This window comes from Lissotriton vulgaris, chromosome 7, assembly GCF_964263255.1.
Source record: "Lissotriton vulgaris chromosome 7, aLisVul1.2, whole genome shotgun sequence".
Classification (NCBI taxonomy): domain Eukaryota; kingdom Metazoa; phylum Chordata; class Amphibia; order Caudata; family Salamandridae; genus Lissotriton; species Lissotriton vulgaris.
Window position 1 is genome coordinate 1,751,559,176 of NC_141695.1, and position 27,729 is coordinate 1,751,586,904.

The 27,729-nt window shown below is 48.3% G+C and overlaps 1 protein-coding gene across 1 annotated transcript in view; it reads right to left on the reverse strand.

The window, feature by feature from the left end:
• Positions 1 to 21,062: 21,062 nt before the first annotated feature.
• The window catches only part of PAFAH1B3 (platelet activating factor acetylhydrolase 1b catalytic subunit 3), a 65,790-nt gene continuing 59,123 nt past the window's right edge, over positions 21,063 to 27,729 (reverse strand). The window contains exons 5-6 of the mRNA XM_086933050.1: positions 22,952 to 23,074; positions 21,063 to 21,604 (exon numbers count right to left, since the gene is read on the reverse strand). Of these exons, the coding sequence (XP_086789176.1) occupies positions 21,326 to 21,604; positions 22,952 to 23,074 (402 nt within the window). The 3' untranslated portion in view covers positions 21,063 to 21,325. The remainder of the gene's footprint in view (positions 21,605 to 22,951; positions 23,075 to 27,729) is intronic.

Below are 27,729 nucleotides of genomic sequence, written 5' to 3' on the forward strand. Positions count from 1 at the left end.
TTTTTGCACTCCACACCACCCTGGGTTAGACAATGGCGATATGCAAATCAGCTCTGACCCTGTGCCCCATGGGAACAGTCCAGTCCGAACTACAAAAGCCATGTCCTTCCCAGAACGGAATCAAGCATCCGAGGACCGGACCGGTTTCGAGGTAACACCTCTCATCAGCCCGGCTAGCTTGACTCCAGTGGTGTGGAGTGCCTGGGACCCACGTCTGGGCATCCCCAGTACACTTATAGCGAGTTTGCAAAAACAACAGGTGATGGACCGAATGAGGATCAATGTCACACATTCAACCCAGTCAAAAGATCTGGGTCCTAATCCATCGTTTTTTTGCACTCCACACCACCCTGGGTTAGACAATGGCGATATGCAAATCAGCTCTGACCCTGTGCCCCATGGGAACAGTCCAGTCCGAACTACAAAAGCCATGTCCTTCCCAGAACGGAATCAAGCATCCGAGGACCGGACCGGTTTCGAGGTAACACCTCTCATCAGCCCGGCTAGCTTGACTCCAGTGGTGTGGAGTGCCTGGGACCCACGTCTGGGCATCCCCAGTACACTTATAGCGAGTTTGCAAAAACAACAGGTGATGGACCGAATGAGGATCAATGTCACACATTCAACCCAGTCAAAAGATCTGGGTCCTAATCCATCGTTTTTTTGCACTCCACACCACCCTGGGTTAGACAATGGCGATATGCAAATCAGCTCTGACCCTGTGCCCCATGGGAACAGTCCAGTCCGAACTACAAAAGCCATGTCCTTCCCAGAACGGAATCAAGCATCCGAGGACCGGACCGGTTTCGAGGTAACACCTCTCATCAGCCCGGCTAGCTTGACTCCAGTGGTGTGGAGTGCCTGGGACCCACGTCTGGGCATCCCCAGTACACTTATAGCGAGTTTGCAAAAACAACAGGTGATGGACCGAATGAGGATCAATGTCACACATTCAACCCAGTCAAAAGATCTGGGTCCTAATCCATCGTTTTTTTGCACTCCACACCACCCTGGGTTAGACAATGGCGATATGCAAATCAGCTCTGACCCTGTGCCCCATGGGAACAGTCCAGTCCGAACTACAAAAGCCATGTCCTTCCCAGAACGGAATCAAGCATCCGAGGACCGGACCGGTTTCGAGGTAACACCTCTCATCAGCCCGGCTAGCTTGACTCCAGTGGTGTGGAGTGCCTGGGACCCACGTCTGGGCATCCCCAGTACACTTATAGCGAGTTTGCAAAAACAACAGGTGATGGACCGAATGAGGATCAATGTCACACATTCAACCCAGTCAAAAGATCTGGGTCCTAATCCATCGTTTTTTTGCACTCCACACCACCCTGGGTTAGACAATGGCGATATGCAAATCAGCTCTGACCCTGTGCCCCATGGGAACAGTCCAGTCCGAACTACAAAAGCCATGTCCTTCCCAGAACGGAATCAAGCATCCGAGGACCGGACCGGTTTCGAGGTAACACCTCTCATCAGCCCGGCTAGCTTGACTCCAGTGGTGTGGAGTGCCTGGGACCCACGTCTGGGCATCCCCAGTACACTTATAGCGAGTTTGCAAAAACAACAGGTGATGGACCGAATGAGGATCAATGTCACACATTCAACCCAGTCAAAAGATCTGGGTCCTAATCCATCGTTTTTTTGCACTCCACACCACCCTGGGTTAGACAATGGCGATATGCAAATCAGCTCTGACCCTGTGCCCCATGGGAACAGTCCAGTCCGAACTACAAAAGCCATGTCCTTCCCAGAACGGAATCAAGCATCCGAGGACCGGACCGGTTTCGAGGTAACACCTCTCATCAGCCCGGCTAGCTTGACTTGGAGTCAAGCTAGCCGGGCTGATGAGAGGTGTTACCTCGAAACCGGTCCGGTCCTCGGATGCTTGATTCCGTTCTGGGAAGGACATGGCTTTTGTAGTTCGGGCTGGACTGTTCCCATGGGGCAACAGGGTCAGAGCTGATTTGCATATCGCCATTGTCTAACCCAGGGTGGTGTGGAGTGCAAAAAAACGATGGATTTGGGCCCAGATCTTTTGACTGGGGGAATGTGTGACATTGATCCACATTCGGTCCATCACTTGTTGTTTTTGCAATTGCCGCCCTAAGTGCGCTGGGGATGCCCAGACGTGGGTCCCAGGCACTCCACACCACTTGGAGTCAAGCTAGCCGGGCTGATGAGAGGTGTTACCTCGAAACCGGTCCGGTCCTCGGATGCTTGATTCCGTTCTGGGAAGGACATGGCTTTTGTAGTTCGGGCTGGACTGTTCCCATGGGGCAACAGGGTCAGAGCTGATTTGCATATCGCCATTGTCTAACCCAGGGTGGTGTGGAGTGCAAAAAAACGATGGATTTGGGCCCAGATCTTTTGACTGGGGGAATGTGTGACATTGATCCACATTCGGTCCATCACTTGTTGTTTTTGCAATTGCCGCCCTAAGTGCGCTGGGGATGCCCAGACGTGGGTCCCAGGCACTCCACACCACTTGGAGTCAAGCTAGCCGGGCTGATGAGAGGTGTTACCTCGAAACCGGTCCGGTCCTCGGATGCTTGATTCCGTTCTGGGAAGGACATGGCTTTTGTAGTTCGGGCTGGACTGTTCCCATGGGGCAACAGGGTCAGAGCTGATTTGCATATCGCCATTGTCTAACCCAGGGTGGTGTGGAGTGCAAAAAAACGATGGATTTGGGCCCAGATCTTTTGACTGGGGGAATGTGTGACATTGATCCACATTCGGTCCATCACTTGTTGTTTTTGCAATTGCCGCCCTAAGTGCGCTGGGGATGCCCAGACGTGGGTCCCAGGCACTCCACACCACTTGGAGTCAAGCTAGCCGGGCTGATGAGAGGTGTTACCTCGAAACCGGTCCGGTCCTCGGATGCTTGATTCCGTTCTGGGAAGGACATGGCTTTTGTAGTTCGGGCTGGACTGTTCCCATGGGGCAACAGGGTCAGAGCTGATTTGCATATCGCCATTGTCTAACCCAGGGTGGTGTGGAGTGCAAAAAAACGATGGATTTGGGCCCAGATCTTTTGACTGGGGGAATGTGTGACATTGATCCACATTCGGTCCATCACTTGTTGTTTTTGCAATTGCCGCCCTAAGTGCGCTGGGGATGCCCAGACGTGGGTCCCAGGCACTCCACACCACTTGGAGTCAAGCTAGCCGGGCTGATGAGAGGTGTTACCTCGAAACCGGTCCGGTCCTCGGATGCTTGATTCCGTTCTGGGAAGGACATGGCTTTTGTAGTTCGGGCTGGACTGTTCCCATGGGGCAACAGGGTCAGAGCTGATTTGCATATCGCCATTGTCTAACCCAGGGTGGTGTGGAGTGCAAAAAAACGATGGATTTGGGCCCAGATCTTTTGACTGGGGGAATGTGTGACATTGATCCACATTCGGTCCATCACTTGTTTTTGCAATTGCCGCCCTAAGTGCGCTGGGGATGCCCAGACGTGGGTCCCAGGCACTCCACACCACTTGGAGTCAAGCTAGCCGGGCTGATGAGAGGTGTTACCTCGAAACCGGTCCGGTCCTCGGATGCTTGATTCCGTTCTGGGAAGGACATGGCTTTTGTAGTTCGGGCTGGACTGTTCCCATGGGGCAACAGGGTCAGAGCTGATTTGCATATCGCCATTGTCTAACCCAGGGTGGTGTGGAGTGCAAAAAAACGATGGATTTGGGCCCAGATCTTTTGACTGGGGGAATGTGTGACATTGATCCACATTCGGTCCATCACTTGTTGTTTTTGCAATTGCCGCCCTAAGTGCGCTGGGGATGCCCAGACGTGGGTCCCAGGCACTCCACACCACTTGGAGTCAAGCTAGCCGGGCTGATGAGAGGTGTTACCTCGAAACCGGTCCGGTCCTCGGATGCTTGATTCCGTTCTGGGAAGGACATGGCTTTTGTAGTTCGGGCTGGACTGTTCCCATGGGGCAACAGGGTCAGAGCTGATTTGCATATCGCCATTGTCTAACCCAGGGTGGTGTGGAGTGCAAAAAAACGATGGATTTGGGCCCAGATCTTTTGACTGGGGGAATGTGTGACATTGATCCACATTCGGTCCATCACTTGTTGTTTTTGCAATTGCCGCCCTAAGTGCGCTGGGGATGCCCAGACGTGGGTCCCAGGCACTCCACACCACTTGGAGTCAAGCTAGCCGGGCTGATGAGAGGTGTTACCTCGAAACCGGTCCGGTCCTCGGATGCTTGATTCCGTTCTGGGAAGGACATGGCTTTTGTAGTTCGGGCTGGACTGTTCCCATGGGGCAACAGGGTCAGAGCTGATTTGCATATCGCCATTGTCTAACCCAGGGTGGTGTGGAGTGCAAAAAAACGATGGATTTGGGCCCAGATCTTTTGACTGGGGGAATGTGTGACATTGATCCACATTCGGTCCATCACTTGTTGTTTTTGCAATTGCCGCCCTAAGTGCGCTGGGGATGCCCAGACGTGGGTCCCAGGCACTCCACACCACTTGGAGTCAAGCTAGCCGGGCTGATGAGAGGTGTTACCTCGAAACCGGTCCGGTCCTCGGATGCTTGATTCCGTTCTGGGAAGGACATGGCTTTTGTAGTTCGGGCTGGACTGTTCCCATGGGGCAACAGGGTCAGAGCTGATTTGCATATCGCCATTGTCTAACCCAGGGTGGTGTGGAGTGCAAAAAAACGATGGATTTGGGCCCAGATCTTTTGACTGGGGGAATGTGTGACATTGATCCACATTCGGTCCATCACTTGTTGTTTTTGCAATTGCGGCCCTAAAATGACTGGCCCAGAAGAGACCGCCCCTTCCCGTAAGGGGCGGTCTCTTCTGGGCCAGTCATTTTAGGGCCGGCCTTTTTTTCTGCAAACCAATCACATTGGTTTGGTGGGAGGTACAGCGCCAAAGGCTACACGTGTACCGCCCCTTGCCTTGTCACTCAGTTTGAAACCAGGATTTCCGATGACCTCCGATTGACATCAGATACTGAAGTTGGTTGGATTCGATATAGATGAGAGATAGAGGTAGTCCGATGTGCAAGCGCTCCTGTTAGGAGGAAATGTTTTAATTTTGAAGAAGTAATTTTTAAATTTCGGACACTGTACACATCTGGAAATGAGAATTGCCAACGTGATTTAATCCATTTAGCCTTGAGAAAGCCCCGGCGCAATTCGCCAAGAGGGGGCGAAACACGTGTCGGCTGTCCTTGTTGTATGAATTAAAATAAAGAAATTTTGCTACAAACAGAAATGTTTCTGTCCTCCATACCATGAGCTGGATAAAACGGATATTAATCCTGGGAATTTGAATAAATTATATGTGGAGATCACACTTACAATCTTTTCAAGGCAGCTGGTCATGCACCGCCCTACCCCGCTCAGCGCACCCCTCCAGTAACCCACCGAGCTAATGAAGGTAAGTGGAGTGACGCTGACCACCCCTCGTTACCACATTTTAAAGTTGTATCCGGCCTCATTGAAGCCAGGGCGTCTACAGTACAGAGTGAAAAACAATCTACTGACTGACACAGAAGACAAAGGATGTTAGGTGAGAAAATTCGGGATCACTGCAGATGGGGTTTCCCCTCCAACCCACAGGGTCAGCGGACAGAAGGGAACAAAGGTGACGACTGACTCCTGCACCGCCGGAGAGGTCGGCTATGGTGTCTGTTAGTAGCTGCAGCACACTAGGTGCTGCATGCATTGTCTCAAGTCGTTTGTGCGTGCAAGCACATTATATGGGACACTTAAGTTAAGCATTAGCCCGTCAGCAACTGAATGAAGCCCCTCATTCCAAGGCTAGGCACACTTACTTTTTTGCAGCAGCGACCAGCGAGTGCAGCTGCAATTATTATTTCGTACAACCCAGCTTCCTGGCTTGCCTCTATCTCTGTGCCTTATCTCCGCCGGCCATCAGGCTCGCTTGGGCCGGCTCAGCTAGCTGCACAGTAAGGAGTCCCCGCAGTGTTCTGGGCAGGTGAACTGCGAATGAACCATCATGACAGCCACTGCAGTGAGTCCAGACCATGTTCAGTCACTGTCTTGCCTGCTGCCCGATGCATTGGTTCGGTGTCGGTCACGGGATTCATTGCAGTGAGAACTCATTGCAGGTGAGGCAGCAGCCAATAATCTAAATTCAACAACCTCCTGCTCGCATCACGGGCGGCAGCCTACGTAATGGTTCCACTCGCTGCCCGTGTCCTCTGGACTGAGCTGTGCCGGGTCCGGTGCTGGCTCTACCGGGGTCCGCGGACTCGCACCTCCTACGGGGCTGGCTCTGAGGACAAAGTTCTGAGCTCAGCTTCCTCTTGTGTCTGGTCCTCCTCCTCCTCCTCCCTCTCGTCTGGTTCCCACCCCGCCCGTCTCTTACTATGCCAGCCGCACCGCTCTGTCGGTTTCCTCTCTTCCCTGCAGGTCGTTGTGTCACGGCTCTCACACCCTGGCTGCCTCCCGGTCCCTCCCGTCTCCTCTAACCTTTCTCCCTACCCTGCCGGTTGTTTTATAGCGTGAAGTGTCTGTGCTATGTTGTCGTTCGCGCTCTCGTCTGCCTGTGAGATCGCCCTCTCCAGCCCCGGCAGGCCCTTATCAAGTCTTCTTGTTCTCAGCACTCCTCCTCATGACTCAGCCCTTCCTCCCCCTCCCTCCCCTTCCACCCCACACACACCCTCCCAGAGTGCCTCGCTCACACACTGCAAACATCTGAGCGGGCCTTTAAACCCCATTTAAAGAGACAGGGTGAGGTCACTGCTCAGGGCCCGCCTACCGCCGGTATTCCCAGTGCTTAAAGGGCTCGGCATCTTCAGGACCGCGACAAACTGCGCCTGACAGTTCATCTATAGTGCGCTTACTAGGAAGGACTCCCTCTGCTCAGGAGGCGCTGTAATGAGAATTTAACAACTACTGTCCTGAAACGTGTGCTGCGCAACACAACTTAATCTCATTTCACTGCATTTCTAAAGAAGCCTTTACTGTAAAGATTCTCATGTGTGCATTTCTATACATCGTGGCTATTACCGTCAGGTGCTAGCGCGCTTTACAATAAAACATAGGTTGTTGAAGACTGAGAAGACAGCCACGAGCCAAGCATGACATAACACGGAGACCACAGGCAACCAAATGACAAAAACATGGTTTGAAAAAGAAAAAAACACCGCCCACCGCCGCATGACGTAGGGAAAGGGGTGGGATGAGAAAAAAAAAAATCGCCGGGAACGCCCTCCAATCGCCTTGCTGAAAGACAGACGCCTCTCTCTTCCAATGGCTAACCTCCATTTATGGAGCTAGCCAATGGAAGAAGGGGCGGATTCAAGTCCCCCATACTGCAAAACAAAAGATTTCGCCTGCGCGAATCGCTGCTTGCGCAGATTTTCGCCAGGTCGAAATCTAAAAATGGAAGGAAGATTCTGCTTCTGCTATTTGTTATTACACAACACTTTTGAGACCTGTAGGTTACACACAATAGCAGCAGGCATATTAAACCTGTTGGGTTATTTTACGGCAATTCAAAACCGTGACATAATTAAACTCTCAGTTCCCAGCAGAAAATGTATCCAACACGAGTTATTTTACAAGTATCATATTCCTTAGACCTGCTGGATACAAGTAGATGTATTGTAAAGCAGGTGCATTAATCCCCTAAAGCAGTTTTCAACTGCTGCCTGTCGATGTAAACTTGACCAGATTTTCAATCTCATTCTTCCATGTTAAATGTCGTTGGAGATGGGGGGAGAGAGCTGTAAAATACTTATGTGATCCAAGACTACAAGCTGTCATTTACTGCTTCTCGTCTCCGCACTCCAACCCTCAATTTGTGGATTCTCATGCAACCATTTTTTCCCAGCAACGACAGGAGGGAAAGTTTAAATAAAGCTATATTGAACGTTACGTTGATCCAGATACACCGCATTAACATGTGGTTGAAAAAAGTCACTTCATTTTGAATACTTGTATTAAAACATTATATACAGAAACGTTGTCACGGACGCTTCGTAGAAAAGTGTCGCCATCCAGACGTAGCGTTACATTAACAACTATGGCAATCAGGTGTGTAAAATTGTCGTCATACTTAAAAACTATTCAGTGACTCGCCTTTCAAGAGCCGAACTAATCCCCCAACCCCGACGTACAAGTTTTATAAACTTTCACACACGCCTCTACTGTTGGCAACAGACGGACAGCTCTCTTCCTCGGGCACCCAACATCCCTTCCCTATGGCGAACCATCCATCTCGATATCGTAATACTGGATTTCCCTCGTAGTCCTCCTTTCAGCTGGTCCCCAATGGACGGGGTTTCGTGAGCCTGTGAATAGTCACAAGCCTGTCACAGCAAGGGAGAGACATCACAGTTCTTCTACATTGGAGGCCATACCTAAGGTTTCACGACCCCTCCGTGCTCCGAGTTCAAAGCGTTACTTCCTCCAGCCTCCGAGCACCGCCGCTGCACACATCAGAAGTGATGTCACGCTTAAGATAAGGGGGTGCTGACTGTGGCCTCTAGTTTTTTTTTTTTTGGAGAACCTTTATTGATACTTCAAGCAAATACAAGCATGGGCCTACAACCACCCCGGCCGGCCGCTAGTCAAGTCGTAAGTACAGCAAATCAATGTGGGAAAATACAGCAGCCCAAAAATCGGGATCTAATAAGTGTCCAGGATATAACTTGTATTCAAGCGTACTGATCAAGATTCAGGATTCGAGAAGGTTCATTTTACAATAAAGAAAAACTCAGAATCAATGCCATACGGTCATACATGGTCCTACAATAGCAAGCATGAAGCAGGAAATCCGCAAATAATGCAAATACGTTTGAGGTACTGGGGGTAAGGCATACGAGTCAAGATAAATGTAAAAACAAACACGTTCCGCAGCAAAGCTGCACCCCACCCCTCAAAACGAAACATACTGTAGGAAACATGAAAAACAACGCCACCAAAAAGGAAGAAAGACAAAGGGCCATAGAAACAAAGAAAGGACAAATTAACAAACCCCATCCCCCTACCCCCCACCCTGCACCCCTGCAGAAGGCTACGGCCTACCCCCCCCCCCCCCCCCCCCAGCAGCGTGCCTGTCGCCCTAAATAAGAAACCCGAAATATAGAAAAAGAGAAAAAAGAAGAGAAAGAAGAAAAATGTGGAGAGGGGGCCATCGATCTGGCAACCCCCCCCCCCCTCCCCCACCACCGCGCACAGTAAACATCCTAAAAGCGAGATCAGAATAGCCATGGAAAACATTAATCACCGATAGCACAATCAATAACATCCCCGCCGAGTGTCCCCCAAATCACCGTCAGCCAACAATAAGTCCACCAAGACCTAGACGGTCTCACCCCTGGCCTTTTATATCTGCAGTACCAACATACGTCCACTTATCAATCGGCATACAGAGCAGCGTGGAGGGTCCAAGTGATCCGGGCGGACCGGGCAGTGTTGTTACTCCATGGGACTTCAGCCACCAAAACCCAGCCGAATATGTATGGCGGAAATCCGTCTGTGTCAGTATCGCCCCCGAAAACATCCTCCAGTCCAAACACAGTCTCACCAGCCAGGGAAAGAGAGTCACACCATCCGGCAAGCGCTGAAACGTCACCGGGGCAGTCCAAACCAGAGATCGGCGTGGTTTCCCCAGCCGCTGATTAGATATGTGCCCCGACGAGTCACTCACATGTACAACAGGTCTGTCCAAGGCGATCTCATGAACCGGGTCTTCCAGCGTCTCCACGAACATAGGCGTAGCTGGAGCACTCATCACTGATGCAGTGGCGGGCACATCAGCGCTTCCTCGAGATCGAACTATGCCCGTGTGGAACGGTGGGACAACAATGTCGGCAATCCTTCTCAGATCCCGGGCGTCACGGATCAGGGTCGTATGCAGGGTTGTTAGCGCAGCCAGTATATCTTTGGACGTGGGCTCTTTCTCGTGGCGCCAGACCCAAGGACTCTCCCGCTCAGCAGCTTCTCTGCCTGGATGTGGTCTGCGTGAGAGGGTGCCAGCCGCCATCTTAGCTGATCCGGCCTCGTCCTTCTCCACCTCACCTCGGGACCGGGCCCCACACCAGGGCGCAACAGGATTCACCGCGAGGACCCAGAAAGTCAAGGCAGGCTTCCCAGCGAAGGGCCACCAAAAGGCTAAACAAAATCTCCGGCGCTCCCTGGGAGCCGCCCACGGATTCCGGGAGAGGTCATTAGTTATGCCCAGACACAACACTGGAAAGGGGGCCAAGTATCGTGCACTCCCCTCGACCCTGCTGTACCGCACATCCCACGAAGCACTCCGCTAGACGGACTGAGTCGTCACTGTAGCCATCGGCCCATCAGATCTCCGGTGCCCTCCGGCCGACTCCTCACCTCCACCAGTGGCCGCTGTTGTCGCAGTCGCGGCCGGCTGCTCTTCTTACTCGACACCCCGGTCCCAGCTCTGTGAAGGCCGCAAAACAGTTGGGGACATTTCCACGGGTCTGCCGCACGCAAAAGCCTCAGGAGCAAACGGTCAGTGAAAGTTTTCCTTTGTCTACTTAAATATGCCGTTACGGCTCAGGATAGTTGCCAGGATGTATGCGCGGGGTGAGAAGGCTCACAGAGCCGAGCGTCTATGCAGCCATCTCCGCGATTGGTCCTCTTGCACCTGTGGCCTCTAGTTTTGAATAGTCTTGGAAACTTAGCGCGGAGTGGGGGCGGGTAAAGACTTGCAATGGGCGGGGCACCAGGGAAGCAGGTAGGTCTCCGCAGCAGTGGTGGGGGTGAGTATGGTTATAGTACATTCCACAATTAGGAAGGTCAGACATTCGCATTAAACGTATGTGCAATCCAAAATAGTGCGGTATACCGAGGTTTCGTGTCAAACGGTCGGGTTCGCTTGAGGCTGTTGAAGGAAAACTGAAGACATCAGTTGATGTTGAACACTTCTTGAGAGCGGTGGGTCTCCCGGAAGGAGAGGTGGTGTGCTGGTATTGAATTTATTTTGGGCACTTTACTTATTGAATCTTTTTAGCCTTGCGCTTGAAGGCTTTTGTTTTAAAGTCGGTAACTATCTGTATTTCTTTCGGACGAAACCTCGAACTATAACAATTGAAAAGCAGATGTTAGATTTCGGATGGTTTACCTGAAAACAAACGAACCATGGCTTTGTCATTTGCAAGATAGAGTTCAAAGTAGCGGAGTACTTTAGTGCCTGTAATTCCACATAGTGTGCGGAAGTTCGGGCCCTTTAAATCACGAAAAATTGTGACTGGTTTAAAAATAAAAAAAAAGTCAGGTCCCGGGCCGGCAGCCAATCACAGCGCGGTCCGGGGAATGACGTCACAGGGGTGTCCCGGCCGGCAGATTCGGGGGCGTGTTTTTCGCGCTCTCCCCTTCCCATTGGCTGGAAGATAAAATTCCAGCCAATGGGAAGAGGAGAGGGCGGGACTTAAAAAAGACACGGAAACGCCCCCGAATCGCGTTTTCACGGGGAAAGCGTAATTGACAGCCAATCTCTTGCAATGGCTAGCCTCCAATTATGGAGCTAGCCAATGGTAGACAGAGGCGGAACTAAGCCCCATAGTGTAGGATCATAAGATTTCGCCCTGGGCGGAGCACCTGCTTCGCAGGTGCTACGGCCAGGTCGAAACCTAAAAATAGTGCAGGGGTCGGCACAGCATCAGCCTTTTCAGCCTTTGAGGGCCCGCCCTTTACCCGGGCTTAGCCCCGGGCTATGTCCCGCGTGCGTGTGGCCTGCAATGGTTTATATCGTGCAAGAGGCGAGGTCGGGAAGAGGACCAGCTGCGGGAGATGGCCAGCCGCACTGCAGGCTGGTCCTCGCAGTCCCGCCGACAGCCTCACTGTCTATAGCAAAAAGTGAGCTCGTGTCCCGATGCCTACAGGCTTCTTTAAACTTAGGCCGGACAGTGCTGTGCTCGGCGACACTACAAGCGCAGCATTATAAAACAGTATATTTATTATACCACACCCCCGCCAGAATCGCACAGTGGGGGGGGACCACCGGAACAACTTGCCCGCGTTGCAACTTTGATAATGCTGATGTTGTACACATGTTTGTGCAATGCACACATTGAAATTGGCAATAGAGGAATTTCTGGAGGGTTCCCTTGCGATTAAGACTAAAATGACGGACGAACTAATAATGCTAGGGGTAATTACCGGAGCAGAAGGCCTCCCCACAGATTTCTTATTTATGGTAATGGCAGTATATAGGATTGGCATCGCAAGAACATGGCTTGACAGAACGACTCCTACATTTCAGATATGGATAGCAAGGCTACTATCGACATACAATATGGAGAAAGCTATATATGACAGGAAGGGTAGAAGGGCAAGAGCATTGGGCGAAAGGATATGGATGCCCATTGAACAATGGAAGAACAGGGTGGGTCAGGGGTGAGCAATTCCTCATTGGAAGGGGAGGGCAGTATATATATATGTCAATTAAAGGACAATATATATATATATATATATATATATATATATATATATATATATATTAACTACAGGAAAGTAGAATGGGAAGCTGCTTGCTTTTGTCGTTTTTTTTTCTACGAATGTGTATTTTGTACTATGTGTAATGTAACATGTATTGGAATTTTTTTGGGGGGGGGGGGGGGGGGGAGAAGTGTGAAAATCGTAATAAATACACTTTAACCCCTTCACTGCGGCGGCGGCTATTCCGCCGCAGCGCTAAGGGGGTGGGGCGGCCGTGCGGCGGCCGCATGCTGGTGACGGAGCCGCTCCGTCACCAGCCTCAGTTGAGCTGTGCTGATGACGGAGCGGTTCCGTCATGGCCCGCCCCGCTCAATAGAACGTTCAGCGCAGGCTCGAAATTCGCGCCGCGCATGAGCGGCGAGCGGGCCATGACGGAACCGCTCCGTCATCAGCACAGCGCACCCGCGGCGGAGCGGTTCCGTCATCAGCGTGCAAGGGGTTAAAAAAAAAAAAAAAAAAAGAATGTTAGCACAAGAAGATACAATACAATATACAAAAAAATAGTGCAGGGATCGGCACAGCATCAGCCTTTTCAGCCTCTGAGGGCCCGCCCTTTGCCCGGGCTATGTCCCGCGTGCGTGTGGCCTGCAATAGTTTATATCGTGCAAGAGGCGAGGTCGGGAAGAGGACCAGCTGCGGGAGATGGCCAGCCGCACTGCAGGCTGGTCCTCCCTGTCTATAGCACCCTTGAGTCTTCTCCCGAGCGGCACCCGCGAAGCGGGTGGGTTCAAAGCAGCGTTCAGAAGCAGCGAGGAAAATCCGCACACAAACAGCGGTCCGTTTATCCAAATATCCAGCAATGAGTCAAGAGTGCTGACCTCCCTTTTCCTGATGCGTCGTTGTCGATGGTAGTATCTGGAAGGTCAGCCGCCTACTCCATGAATCACGGTGGGAGCCGCAACAGGGGACAGGGGACCCGCAGTCGTCACCCGGTCCTTCCCGGCCGCTGCACTCTGCACCGTTCGACTCAACTCCACTGCAGCTACTGCTCGGGTTGCAGGGCCAAAGCAGGTCCAATGTAGGTAAAATGTCCAATGTTGCGGCCTTTCCCTTGCCACCAGGCGAGATCAGCGAGACCAGCCAATCGAGACCAGGCGATGCAGGCGATGCAACTAATGTGCTCCCATGCCTGTGCCACACAGTCACCACAGTCACCTGCTGGTCAGTTCCACACGGTTTTGGCTTGGTGCGGCACCCCTAAAGTTCAAACCAACTTCCTCCAGAATCCTCAATGGAGGAGGGGTGGACAGAGGTGCTCTGGGTGCAGGACACCGGACGCAGCGACCAGGTGAACCCCTGAACAGTTCTCTTACTGCACCTATGCACTATCGCACTTGAAAAGCCCAAAACTGATGTCAGCACCTTGGCCCGACACAGTACAGCGCAGGCCGACTTCAATTCCGGGACCAGAGCAAGAGCCAGGTCTCTCTCGGCTCTCACAGGTGCTTCAGTTCACCGCAGTGGCGGCGCGGCTCGAATCAGCCGCTCGAGAACTGTGGAGGGGGTGCCAGCAGTGACCCCCCCGTCGTCCTTCAAAACCAGCGGTTTCACCGATGGGCCCGCGGCATCAACGGCCTACACAGGAAAAACTCAGCCAGCAGCTCGTTTTGTCATGCAACAGCAATAGCACGTCAACCTGTTTGACCAGAATGGAGTTTCTGGCGTTCCGGAATTGCAGCTCTCTGATGCCCTCTAGTGACTATTGGGATGTCGGTAACGGCTCAAGTGAGGTGGGGCAGCCAGCAGTGCAAGTCTCCCACGAAGAAGGAAGTACAATCGCCCCAAATGCACATTAGCATCCAAGATGGTCAGAAATCAATTTTAAATGATTTGTCGAATTTACAAAGCACCAAATTAAGAAAGGAAGAAGAGAGGGAGCTCCAGGACCAAATGGAATCCCGCCAATCCTTTACAAACAAGACGTGAACGGCTGGGCAGCAGCTCTCGAACCCCTTTTTTTGGAGATAAGACATAACATCCTGCCAGGCTCTTGGAAGGGCACTATCATCTCTCCAATTTTTAAGGCAGGGGATAAGGCTTCCCCTCAAAACTATCGATTGATGGCCCTAATTGATATTGGCTCCCTGTCGGTTATGCGGCCTAGTGCAAGAGGACATGCCGCACCTGCTATGCTCCTGTGAGAAACTGCTGGATGAACGGAAATATCTGCTGAAACACCACTTTAATCGACGAGGGATACGCACACGAAGGAATGCAGTTCTTGCCTGTTTTGCATCTCAGGACCCACAGTTGAACTGCAGTTTCGTGAAATTTATGAAGGCAGTGGAAAAGAAGATGCCAAAAACTGATCCCTAAAGGTCTCCACACAGTTTGATAATGCAAAACTACATCTATCGTCATGGCTGACTTAAAGAGAAAAATGAAGGCACTGGGAAAGAAACAGTTACAACTTGAATCTGACACTACAATGCATCACAAAACAAAACTGAATCAAATTTTAATAGATTGATTTAATAGGATGAAATTTTGTGTCTAAAATGAATCGAGAAACTGATTGTACTTTGCTGGTTTTATTATTAAGTATGTAGTTTTAAAAAAAATGTCTTATTCTGATTTTGTATTGCAATGGTTTTAATTAACTATGCTAAATAAATAAATTGACGGACACTCTAAGCCATACATGTCTACGTAGTAGCACATTAGTGTTTATGGCACGTGACGCGGTGTCTGCTGCATCTAGTGCACATTTTATTGAAGTATTAGTAATTAATTTGCCTTCTTGTACAAGGTCATTAGCTTTGTTTTTGTACTCTGGTGAAAGATGTTGAATGAGCTTTTCGAGCTCGTCTTAGTGAGCCCTGTCATATCTTGCTAGCAGGGCTTGTGTGTTGGCAATTTTCCATGAATTAGCCACCTGAGATGCCATACGTTTTCCTGATGCGTCTAATAGCTTAGATTCTTTGTAAGGAGGTGGTGCGTCACCTGATCCCTGGGAGTTTGCCCTTTTACGTGCATTGGCTACCACCAAAGAATCTAAGGGAAGTTGGCCCTCACTATAGATAGGGTCACTAGGGGCTGCTTTTTATTTTTTTATCAATTCTGGGGTTAAGAACCATAGCTCGGACTGGGTCTTCAAAAACCTCAGGAGCATGTCTGATAAGGCCTTGTAGCTTAGGCAACACATGAGTAGATTTTTGTGGTTGTGCGAAAGTTTCCAACAAAAAGTCCTCTTGTACAGGGTCTGAATTGAGTTTGACTTTGTGATATGTGGCTGCCCTATTAATAAGTTGTGCAAACCCCACATTGTCATCTGGTGGGGATGGCTTTGAGGGGTAGAAATCCGGATCATTAGTTATATCAGGATCCGTGTTATAATCATGCCATGGGTCTGACTCTTGTGGTGAATGGACAGGACTTAATGGCATTACGTCGTCATCTACATCCCCTTGTGAATCATCACTATCCTCTAAATGAGAGTGTGGTGGTGAAATTAGTAAGTTAGGGTTATCAGGTGGTGGGGGTGAAGATGGAGGAGAAGTGTTAGTAGATATATGAATCTTTTTTGGAGGAACAGGAACTTGTCGTAAATGTTCTGGTTTCCTCTTTGTAGGCAGCTTTGTGACTATATGACCAGTCTTTGGGTGGATAAATATAGTAGTTTGCTTTGGATCTGGGAAGAAAAGGTCTTCAGACACTGCAGACTTGCTTGGCGTCGAAGAATTGTCCTTAGAACCTGATGTTGGGTGTTTTGGGACATTGCCCGGTACAACTTGGTTCCGAAATTTTCAGTGCCTTGTGTTTTGATGGCATGAAGGTCTTTTCTATATGCTTCAGTGTCTAAGGTTTTTCAGTTTGTTTCAGTTCCGGCGGTTTATCCGGCTTTTTTTCGGCGTGGATGCTTTATCGATTTGCTTCGGTGCCGACTTTATCCGAGTCCTTCGGTGCTGAGGGGTCTTTTGTTGTTTTCGGCACCAAGTGTTTAGCCGGTAAGGACGTAAGAGGGCGTGGCAACTCTGATGGTTGCACCATTGGCGTCAAGGGTGGTTATTCGGCGCCGAGTGGTTGGCTTGAGCCGGATGGCTTTTGTCTTTCCTTCGGTGCCGAGCCAGAGGCGTTCGAAGCCTTGGTTCGGTGTAAACCTGAGCCTGAAGGCGAAGGTGTTACCGGTGCCATTGTTTTGGGCTGGGTTGGGCCGGGGTTTCAGTACTCATGTCCCTTTGGTCAAGAGTGATGTCATCATCGACCTCAGCGTCAGAGAAGTCCACTTCGGAGTGCATGATCTCTTCTGGCTCCGGAAGGTCGGGACCTGGATTGAAGATCTCCGGAATGGAGCCTGTGCATCGCTGCATGTCTTGGCGTCGAGCTAGACGATCCCGGATAGTCTTTTTCGATTTAAATGAAAGGCAGGCTTCACAATTGTCCTCTTGATGTTCTGGAGAGAGGCACAAATTGCAGACAGGATGCAGGTCCAAGTGTGGAAATTGAGTACCACACTGTGGACATTTTTTAAATGGAGTACGTTCCATTGAAGTCCCTCTATATTGGCGTGGGTAGGCCCAACTGCCCGCGTCGAAGAGTGATGGAAGCTTTCGAGGTGCGCGTCGAAGGCACTCGATCGAAACAATACCGTTGGTGAATGTAATTGCGCATCGAAGAGGTCTGGAAAGGGTTCCGAACCGGAGCACAGCATGTTTCATCCGAACCCGATGGCGGAAAAAAACAATCTAACGATGGAGCCGAAGCCCGTGCGCACTCGCACCGAAGGAGGAGTCACCGGTCTCGTGACTACAAGACTTCTTCGAAGACAAAAACAACATGCAATCATCCGAGCCCAACACCATATGGCGATCTATGCAAAGTGTACAATCTGCAGCTCATACGCCTTGAACATAAAAACCATGCCAAGCATGCAAGCTTTTAGAATATTATGAAACAATGCCAAACCTACAAGGAGGCAGGGAGCAAAAGTCTTAAAAGCAACAGGGAAGCAGAACAACGACCGTGCAGGAGCTCCCACTCCTGGACTCTTCTTTAAAGAGTCATGTCCTTAGCCAGCTTGGGAGCCTGCAATGGTCACGTTTACATCTGGTTATTGAGAGTTTGTCACCTACAAGGGCATTCATTGAGTACATCTCAGCATAAAACTTCTACTATTCTTGATTAAGTTCTTGGCAGACTTAGCATCATCATGTACTGCTGCAGCCCGAAGGCAGAGACTGCAATCATTAACTACAAATCATGGAGAATGTTCCTGATGGCGCAGGTTTCTTGGTTTCTAGTGGTCGCTCTGACAAGTTTCAGCTGGGAGTGTGCTTCTGGAAGATGGCCAAAATGCAGAAAGTGAGGGAGGGGTTGCCTTCACTATAGGTAAGGAAATCTGTGCTTCACAAGGAGCTGTGCTGGCCGACTATCTCGCCCGCCATGCAGAGCTCACCAGTGCAGATGCATACATACCAAGCCACCCACATACATGTACAGGCATCTTTTACCTAGATCCCAAACATGACTAAGAGCAAGCACACCAGTCAACCCACAAGCATGAAGGTAAAAAGGCAGGAGTAACCAGCTGCAAAACAAGGTTCCCTCACAGTCAGCTGCTGCAGACCCTGGGCAGCAGTCACTCACATGGAAAGGGGCACACTTTGGGCAAGAGAATGAAGGCTTTTCAAGGACGGGCGGACATCTATCGCCCAACTGCCAGGCCATTCTCATGCATGAATCCGGAGACTTCAGATTGGTTCCCTTTTCATAGACCTGAAGCAGATCACTTTCCGACTGCTAACCCACGCACACAAATCACTCTACGACATCGGACCAGAATGCCTCAACTCACGACTGTCCTTCTACACCCCCTCCCGCCAACTACGTTCTTCCAGCCAAGCCCTCGCCACTGTACCTCGCATCAACAAGACCACCATGGGAGGCAGATCCTTCTCATACCTGGCTGCTAAAACATGGAACTCACTCCCCACTTACCTTCGCCTTACCCAGAACCACCTAGCATTCAGAAAGCAACTTAAAACGTGGATATTTGACAAGTAATCCTCCTCCCCTTCCTTAGCGCCTTGAGACCCTCTGGGTATGTAGTGCGCTATATAAATTCTCTGACTTGACTGATTTATTTTAGTGCCTAAAAGTGGCAGGAGCATACACCCTTACACCAGAACGCACACAAAATACAACTGAACCCGAAGGCAGAAATAATGTGTAATGGAAGTCCGTGTCTCACTGCTATGTGGACTTCAGGGTACCAGATTGCAAGTCATTCGAAAAGAAAGACATAGAATAAACAACTTGTAATTGTTTGGACTTCACTCTAGTTCCATCTACCACCCTCTCCCTGAATGAACGTATACTCAAGGGGTGAGGCCATGAGAATATGCACAAGTGTGGCACTGCAATGAACACCTACCTGTGCCACGATAAGGGCATTCTCATTCTGCAAAGGAAGGAACAGGATGAGGACATTCTTATGCAGCCAAGGAAGAATCGGGATAAGGGCATTCTTATGCTGCCAAGGAAGAAACGGGATAAGGGCATTCTTATGCAGCCAAGGAAGAATCGGGATAAGGGCATTCTTATGCTGCCAAGGAAGAAACAGGATAAGGGCATTTTTATGCTGCCAAGGAAGGAACGGGATAAGGGCATTCTTATGCTGCCAAGGAAGGAACGGGATAAAGGCATTCTTATGCTGCCAAGGAAGGAACGGGATAAGGGCATTCTTAAGCTGCCAAGGAAGGAACGGGATAAGGGCATTTTTATGCTGCCAAGGAAGGAACGGGATAAGGGCATTCTTATGCTGCCAAGGAAGGAACGGGATAAGGGCATTTTTATGCTGCCAAGGAAGGAACGGGATAAGGGCATTCTTATGCTGCCAAGGAAGGAACGGGATAAGGGCATTTTTATGCTGCCAAGGAAGGAACGGGATAAGGGCATTCTTATGCTGCCAAGGAAGGAACGGGATAAGGGCATTCTTATGCTGCCAAGGAAGGAACGGGATAAAGGCATTCTTATGCTGCCAAGGAAGGAACGGGATAAGGGCATTCTTAAGCTGCCAAGGAAGGAAAAGGATAAGGGCATGCTTATGCTGTCAAGGAAGGAAAAGGATAAGGGCATGCTTATGCTGTGAAGGAAGGAAAAGGATGAGGACATTCTTATGCTGACCAGGAAGGAACAGGATAAGGGCATTCTTATGCTGCCAAGGAAGGAACAGGATAAGGGCATTCTTATGCTGTGAAGGAAGGAACAGGATGAGGACATGCTTATGCTGACCAGGAAGGAACAGGATATGGGTATTCTTATGCTGTGAAGGAACAAGATGAGGACATTCTTATGCTGTGAAGAAACAGGATGAGGACATTCTTATGCTGCCAAGGAAGGAACAGGATAAGGGCATTCTTATGCTGCCAAGGAAGGAACAGGATAAGGGCATTCTTATGCTGCCAAGGAAGGAACAGGATAAGGGCATTCTTATGCTGCCAAGGAAGGAATAGGACATTATTATGCTGCGAAGGAAGGAACAGGATGAGGACATTCTCACGCTGTAAAGGAAAGAACAGGATAAGGACATTCTTATGCTGCGAAGTAAGGTATAGGATAAGGACATTCTTATGAAGTGAAGAAGGAACAAGATAAGGGCATTCTTATGCTGCGAAGGAAGGAACAGGATAAGGACATTCTAATACTGTGAAGAAGGAACAGGATAAGGGCATTCTTATGCTGCAAAGGAAGAAACAGGATAATGACATTCTTATGCTGCGAAGTAAGGTACAGGAAAAGGGCATTCTTATGCTGTGATGAAGGTACAGGAAAAGGAAATTCTTATGCTGTGAAGGAAGGAAAAGGATAAGGACATTCTTATGCTGCAAAGGAAGGAACAAGATAAGGGCATTCTTATGAAGTGAAGGAACAAGATAAGGGCATTCTAATACTGCAGAGAAAGGAACAGGATAAGAACATCCTTATGCTGTGAAGGAACAGGATAAGGACATTCTCATGCTGCCTAATAAGGAACCGGATAAGGACAGTCTCATGCTGCCAACCTTAAAGATGCTCACCCACGCTCACAAGGCCCTCAACGACACCGGACCAGCATACCTGAACAGCCAACTCAAATTCCACGCACCCCAAAGTGCCCTACGATCAGCCCAGCTCTCCAACACCGTGGTCCCCTGCATCAGAAAGACCAGATCAGGCAGCCGCTCCTTCTCCTTCCTCAGGGCCAGAGTCTGGAACGCCCTCCCTCTCCACCTCAGACAGACATCTCTCCCCATCTTTACAAGAAACCTCAAAGCCTGGCTCTTCGACTGACCCCTCCTTGATGGACTGGAACCTGCAAAAATCCCCTCCCCAGCGCCTTGAGCCCCTCACGGGTGAGTAGTAGCGCTTAACACATGATTGACTGATTGCCAATATACCGGCATCCTCATGCTGCAAAGAAATGAACAATATAACAGAGTTCTCCTGCTGCGATAGAAGTAACAAAAGGCCTTCCTCATGCTGCGTATGAATGAATTTAAGGACTTCAAATTCTGGAGTTACTGCAAAGCACCTCAAACATGGGCCTTCAGCAACAAAAACAAAGCCACAAAGAACACTGAAACGAGCAATTGCACTTTTGAAAAGAAACCAACAGGAGAGACTGAGAACTGACATTTATTGACGGATATACATATTTGAGAATAAAACAGAGGCCTCCAAGGGAAGGCGTACACCTGGAATGAGCAGTAAAGGGAGATGCCGCTGTGCTGTTTTTGGTTCAAGTCCATGTCTTTGGAAAGACACAAAGTGAGAGGGGGAGGAGAGAACGAGTGAAGAGTCCTCCTGCTCTCTGCCCCCACAGACCTTTGAAGCTTGTGGTTCCACAGCAGGTGCCATGCTTGGACAAAGTGTGCACAGGATCAGGATGTGGCATTGGGTGTGCCTGGAAGGGACTCTTCCAACATGCGCAGAAGCAGCTCATGAATGGGCTTGCAGATGCGTGCGTAGCCAGAGCGCGTCAGGTGAAGGTAGTCATACATGTCGTGATGGCTGATGCTACCGTCCGACTGCACAAAGCCAGGGTCCACGTTCAGGAACTGAGCATTGGCCAACCTCGGCAGGGACAGCTTCAGAAGCTCATTCACCTTCTGATTTTTTCCCCTCAGCGGGTTGGGGCTTTTGCCCCTTGGAAGTAAGCCCTAGAAATATAAAAAGAACACAAGCTTACATGCAAAGTCCCAGTAGAACAGCAAGAAGAAAACAAGTTACAAGGAGCCTACTGGACTGAAATTAAAAGCCTCAGACATTAGGTTTACAGGTAAGTATTGATCACATATGGACATGCCTGGAGTCATTGAACACTCTAGTGAGCTTAGAGTTCCAGGTTATAAAGTCACAATAATGCTACCGTCTCTTGCTGACATGCAGCCAACAGACAGGGGCAAAAATCTGTCAAACCCATCACGCTCTCTAATAAAGTGAGACTGGATGTGTGGAAGGGAGTTCCCATTAGAGGCAAATGGCTCCAAAATCTTCCATCTGGCCACTCTACCTCAAACCACTCCCTGTCCCCATCAGAGGTCAGAATACATGGCTCTCGTTTGTAGCCTCTGTGCCTCAAACCACACCCAATCCCCAGCAGAGGAACAGACCCTGGAAGTCTTCCTACAGGCTTGCCTCAAATGACTCAGTTCCCTTAACAGCCAACACTAGAGGATCAGACTAGAGGACTTGTGCTTGTATCCACTCTACTGCAAACCACTCCCTCCAGAGGCAATAGACCACAGAACTCTTACTTTTCACCTCTTTACCTCAATCTATTACTTCCCACACTACAGAGAGAGAGCTTCCCCATGTACTTTTGTGACAAACCCCACCACATGTGTTCAGTTCAGATTTCTATGAACTATATATACACGACAAAGAAGACTACCAACCAGAAGTTTCTTAGGGGCCGTGCTCTCAGATCAGACTGCCCCAGGATACACACCGGCCTCCCACAGTTTATCAGCAGGCCCAGGTAAAGGGAGCCAAGCCAGAACACAGCAGGCTCACTGTAATCAAGACTGGACCGCTCCTTCCGGCATGGGCTCTTCAGTACTAAGAGAATCCAGTTCATGTACTTCTCACCAAAGTGACCAGGGATTGGTGTGGCATTCAGGACATCACACACCCACCGTCCCAACTCATCACAAGGCTGGAGAAATGCCATAGAAAGGCCAGAGATTGACCCAACATCAACAAATTACCAGTACCCCAGCACTGATCATCAGGGGTTAAAGGAGATGGGGGTGGGTTCTTGCAACCAAAGAAATCATCAGCAACTATAAACCACCCTAAAACGTGTCTCAGAGCTCAAGCCCCTTGTTAAATGCTCTTCCTTATGAGGTAGGGTCACGCTTTATAAATGCTCAGAAATACACATAGCGAAAGGGGCCTTAGTTTAGGGTGTAGTACATGGTGACCTTGTCGACATTTGCCGTACACTAGAAATAGTTTGGGAGCATATGAAAGTGGTTTGAAAGTAAGCCACAGGCGGTACTCACCAACACAACAACTCGTGCCTGCGGCTGGCGAACGTTGATGAGACGGACAATGACTTCAATGCCACTGGCAACTTGCTCTGCCGTGTGCCCATGGTTATTGGTGCCAACCCAGATTACTATAATCTGCCAAAAAATAGACTTGTGTAAGGTAGGAAAATGGCTTCAAATTCAAACGTTTAGGGTGAAGTTGCATGAGCAGAGATGCTCCTGGGTCCCAGTAATGAAATAACATACGGTGCTCCAGGTGAAGGTGCATTAGCAGAGCTGTGCTTGGGTCCCAGTAATGAAATAACATACAGTGCTACAGGTGACGGTGCATTAGCAGAGCTGTGCTTGGGTCCCACTAATGAAATAACATACGGTGCTCCAGGTGAAGGTGCATTAGCAGAGCTGTGCTTGGGTCCCACTAATGAAATAACACACAGTGCTACAGGTGAAGGTGCATTAGCAGAGCTGTGCTTGGGTCCCAGTAATGAAATAACACACAGTGCTCCAGGTGAAGGTGCATTAGCAGAGCTGTGCTTGGGTCCCAGTAATGAAATAACATACGGTGCTCCAGGTGAAGGTGCATTAGCAGAGCTGTGCTTGGGTCCCAGTAATGAAATAACATACAGTGCTACAGGTGACGGTGCATTAGCAGAGCTGTGCTTGGGTCCCACTAATGAAATAACATACGGTGCTCCAGGTGAAGGTGCATTAGCAGAGCTGTGCTTGGGTCCCACTAATGAAATAACACACAGTGCTACAGGTGAAGGTGCATTAGCAGAGCTGTGCTTGGGTCCCAGTAATGAAATAACACACAGTGCTACAGGTGAAGGTGCATTAGCAGAGCTGTGCTTGGGTCCCAGTAATGAAATAACATACGGTGCTACAGGTGAAGGTGCATTAGCAGAGCTGTGCTTGGGTCCCACTAATGAAATAACATATGGTGCTCCAGGGGAAGGTGCATTAGCAGAGCTGCACCTGGCTTCTTGCACTGAAACAGCAAAAGGTGCTTCAAGTGGTCTATTAGCAGATGTGTGCCTGTGCCCAGTACTGGAATAGCTGGTGCATCAAAAGAAATGGGGTTGGGCCCCAAGGACATGAAAACTTTCCACACCCATGTTGAACCCCGCATTCTGAACGACCACCTGACCACACGAAACTTCACCTGAATCCTAGTTGAGAAGCACTGGACATGAAATAATCCCGGCCCCCTGATATACCTCCGTAAAGAAATTGTTGTCCAGAGATTTTCATTTTTGATTTGCGGTTTTGGATCATTATAAAAGTAATTTAGCTTGGGTAGTCATTGCTGATCCGGGCAGAATTTTTCTGGACAACTTTTTAAAAAATAGCAGATGTGTTGCAGAGATGATGTAATATTTCAGGAACCATGAGACCTATATACTTAATTTTTGTGTCAAAACAGGTTTTGGGGGTCAAGTAGCCTTATAGAGAAAGAAAATAACTCAGAGCAACTAATTCTGTAATTTTACATTCTCACCAGAAAAATCTTAATTTCATTATTATGGATAAATACAGTTTCATCAATGCTGATCATTATTTCTCTGATTTCTGAGTATAAACATGTAGCCAGCACTAGAGTGGCTTTAGAACTTCAGTTGCATTTTCAAAGAGCGCAAACTTACCCAAAGGCTGGTGGTTATGCTGCTGCTGGGAGCTCATTGTACATTAATGTTTTCGAATGTATACATGCATGCAGCTTGGGTGGGCATAGAAATTTGCTGCAATAAATCCACCTCCCTCTTAAATATTAGCTACTCGGCTGAAGTCTACATCTTGGAAGAAACTAGCTGTAGATTAAGACTCAGATTCTTGGGATTCCCTGGTGTCTTATTTATGTAACATTTTTTCCAAGCTTTTCTCTATTGTATACTACTCGTAGTACTTGTTACAATGATAAAATATTTGATACTCTTCGCCCATCAGTTTCCATCTTTTGTGAAGTTATTGCTGTCAAACTCTTCTGTCCCAGCCTCAGTTGATGTTAGCTTTTCTTCTGGGTTAGTTTTTTTGTTTAGTTTTTTTGTTATCAACAGAAACACTAGTAGTGGTATCGAAATCACAACTCTAAAAATATACACAAAGTCAATGGTGGGTACAAGTAGAAAATCTTGGTGCTCATGGGTTTGACAACACCCTACTACCTGAGGTGTTAGTCACAGTCATGGGCCAGAGAACCACAACTGCTTACAAAATTACAAAAGCTGGTCAACCCAAGCACTCTAGCTGTATTAAAACAGTTTAACAGTTTGAACACAAAGGTAAATGTGGCGGAAACAACATGTATTCACTAAAGGAGGTAAAACTATGTTCATCTGTACAATCCATTTCTTAATAGGTTCTTCATTCAGAAAAAAAACGCTGACACGTGTTTCCCCACCAACGTGACTTTTTCAAGGCTGTGGATTTTATAACCAAGAATGTATTTATTAGGAATAGGTTTTATAAGTTCCAGTTAATCTGAACTAGAGATATCAAACATGTAAAGAGAATTAGTAAAGAACAGTCCAGAGAGGTTATCAATTACTGGACAAACCACAGTACAACCACAGTCTCCAAGTCGATTAGACCCGTAAGTAAATAATAGAAAGATTGCACTTGAGACAGACACCTGCGAAAGTCGAAATAAGAACATAAAAACTACAATAATAAAAGTACGAAGTGTGGAAATATTGTGGTTATTCCCAATCCGGTAATGGGGAGATATGACATGCAAACCTCAACTGAAGTGAGAGAGCCACCTTGCCAGGTATAGGATACTCTCAAATTATTAAAGTTGTCAAGAGTAAATCAAAAGTACACAAGACTTGGTAGAGTAACCTTCTGACGTTGGTACTAAAGATAGAGTTGCAAGCCATAGCTTACAATTCACTCATCACATGAACAAAAAAGAGATAGACTTCCTTGATGTGGTCGTCTATACAGATGGGCATAAAATCTCTTCCAAGGCTTTTTTAAAAAACTACGGCTAGCAACCCTATCTTGCATGCTTCCAGTGCCCATCCCAAAACACAAACCAATGTGATTCCTTTGGGCGAGAGGACATCTTAGATGTAACTGAAGCGAGGATACTGTATTTCTACAGGAATTGAATGCATTAGAGGAACGCTTCAGAGTTTGAGGTTACTCTGCCAAGTTTCTGACTTCTGCTAGAAACAAGATAATCGACAATGAGAGACATTCTCTACTTACAGCTATTAAGAGGAATAAACATCAGAACCAGAGGGTTAATTTCATCACGAGGCTCAGCATACAAAGCATGGATATATTTAAGATATTAAAGAAGCATTGGCATCTTCTCAAGTTAGACCCTGTACTTAGTCAATGCATCACACAAAACCCAGTAACGACATAGCAGGGGTACTACATTACGTAACATTCTTTGCCCAAGCTACATATGACATAACTCTGAATGTTCAAGCGGTGCCTAGTTACCGGAGAAACCGAAGGGGTTCTTCAAATGCTCAAAATGTAATGTCAATATGTGGTCAATTATACCAGACATTTTCAATATTACACCAACAGCAAGCATTCTATCAAACAGTTTATTAAATGGAAGACTACATGTGTGGTGTACTGCATCATCTGTCCATGAGTTCTGATTTACATAGGCAGTACAATAAGACCGCTTAAGGACCGCATACCGGAACATACAAGAGTCATTAGGAATAACAACCCTAATTACTCTATTGCTGTACATTACAACAGTACTCATCCTACCGCAGAATTGATGCACATAACTTTCCATGGCATTGTGCAGGCTTTAAACAATACGGGGGGAACAATGTCTCCTAGGAAAATAGAGACTAAATGGATTACCAAACTTAGGGCTGTCGACTTGGGATTGTGTGAATATAGGAAACTTAATCTTTATGTATCATGTAGGATGACACCTTGTTGAAAAGAACGATTATATGTATTGAGCTATACTGATATACCTGACATTTATGTTGTACTATGGTTGCATCCTCCGCTTTTGAGATTGACTGTATGTACCTTAAACACGTCAAAAAATATTGTTAGATAACATACAAACTCTGTTGTATTGTACGGTCAACTGTCTATATGGTTGCTTCACCCATGGAGACGTAATGTGTTTTTTTCTGTAATTTAAACATGTAAAACACTAATTATTGTGGATGAGGTTATCTGTTCCTTTACACTACTTGTCTACTAGCCCATCTCTACTATACAGACCCCCCAGGATATAGCGCCATGGATTAGCAAATTTAGCGGCACAAATATGGAAATTTATCGGCACAAATATGGAAATTTAGCTGCATTTTTGCGGCACTTTATTTTCCTCATTAATACTCATTTTCAGCCTTTAATCGATGGAAACTGTTTTAGCAGAGTACTCCACTTTTAAATAGGCATGTTTAAAGTGTCTTCAGCTCATTGGAAGCAAAGCTACAATCCTAACCTCATGAGAGGGGATCCTATTTCTCCCTGGGATGTTCTAGCACCCATGTACGCACCACTGCCTCATGGACCCATGAGGCATGATACCGCTTTCTCAGGTGCCCTAGGGCACAGGATCGTAGTGGGTGGATATGCATTGCCATGGCTAATGTAAGCATGTTAAATATTGCTCTAGGCAGACTGGCGTAATTAAACTAAAGACCAAGTGTATTCAGCAGCCAGCATAAACCAATCAGAAGAGTTCCATTGGCTCTCTTAATCCTGTTTGGGCTGCTAGCTGCTCTTACCGGCTACCTGGAAAATAAGAAATCTAAACTTTTTTTTTCCTATCGGAGGAGGCACCATGATGT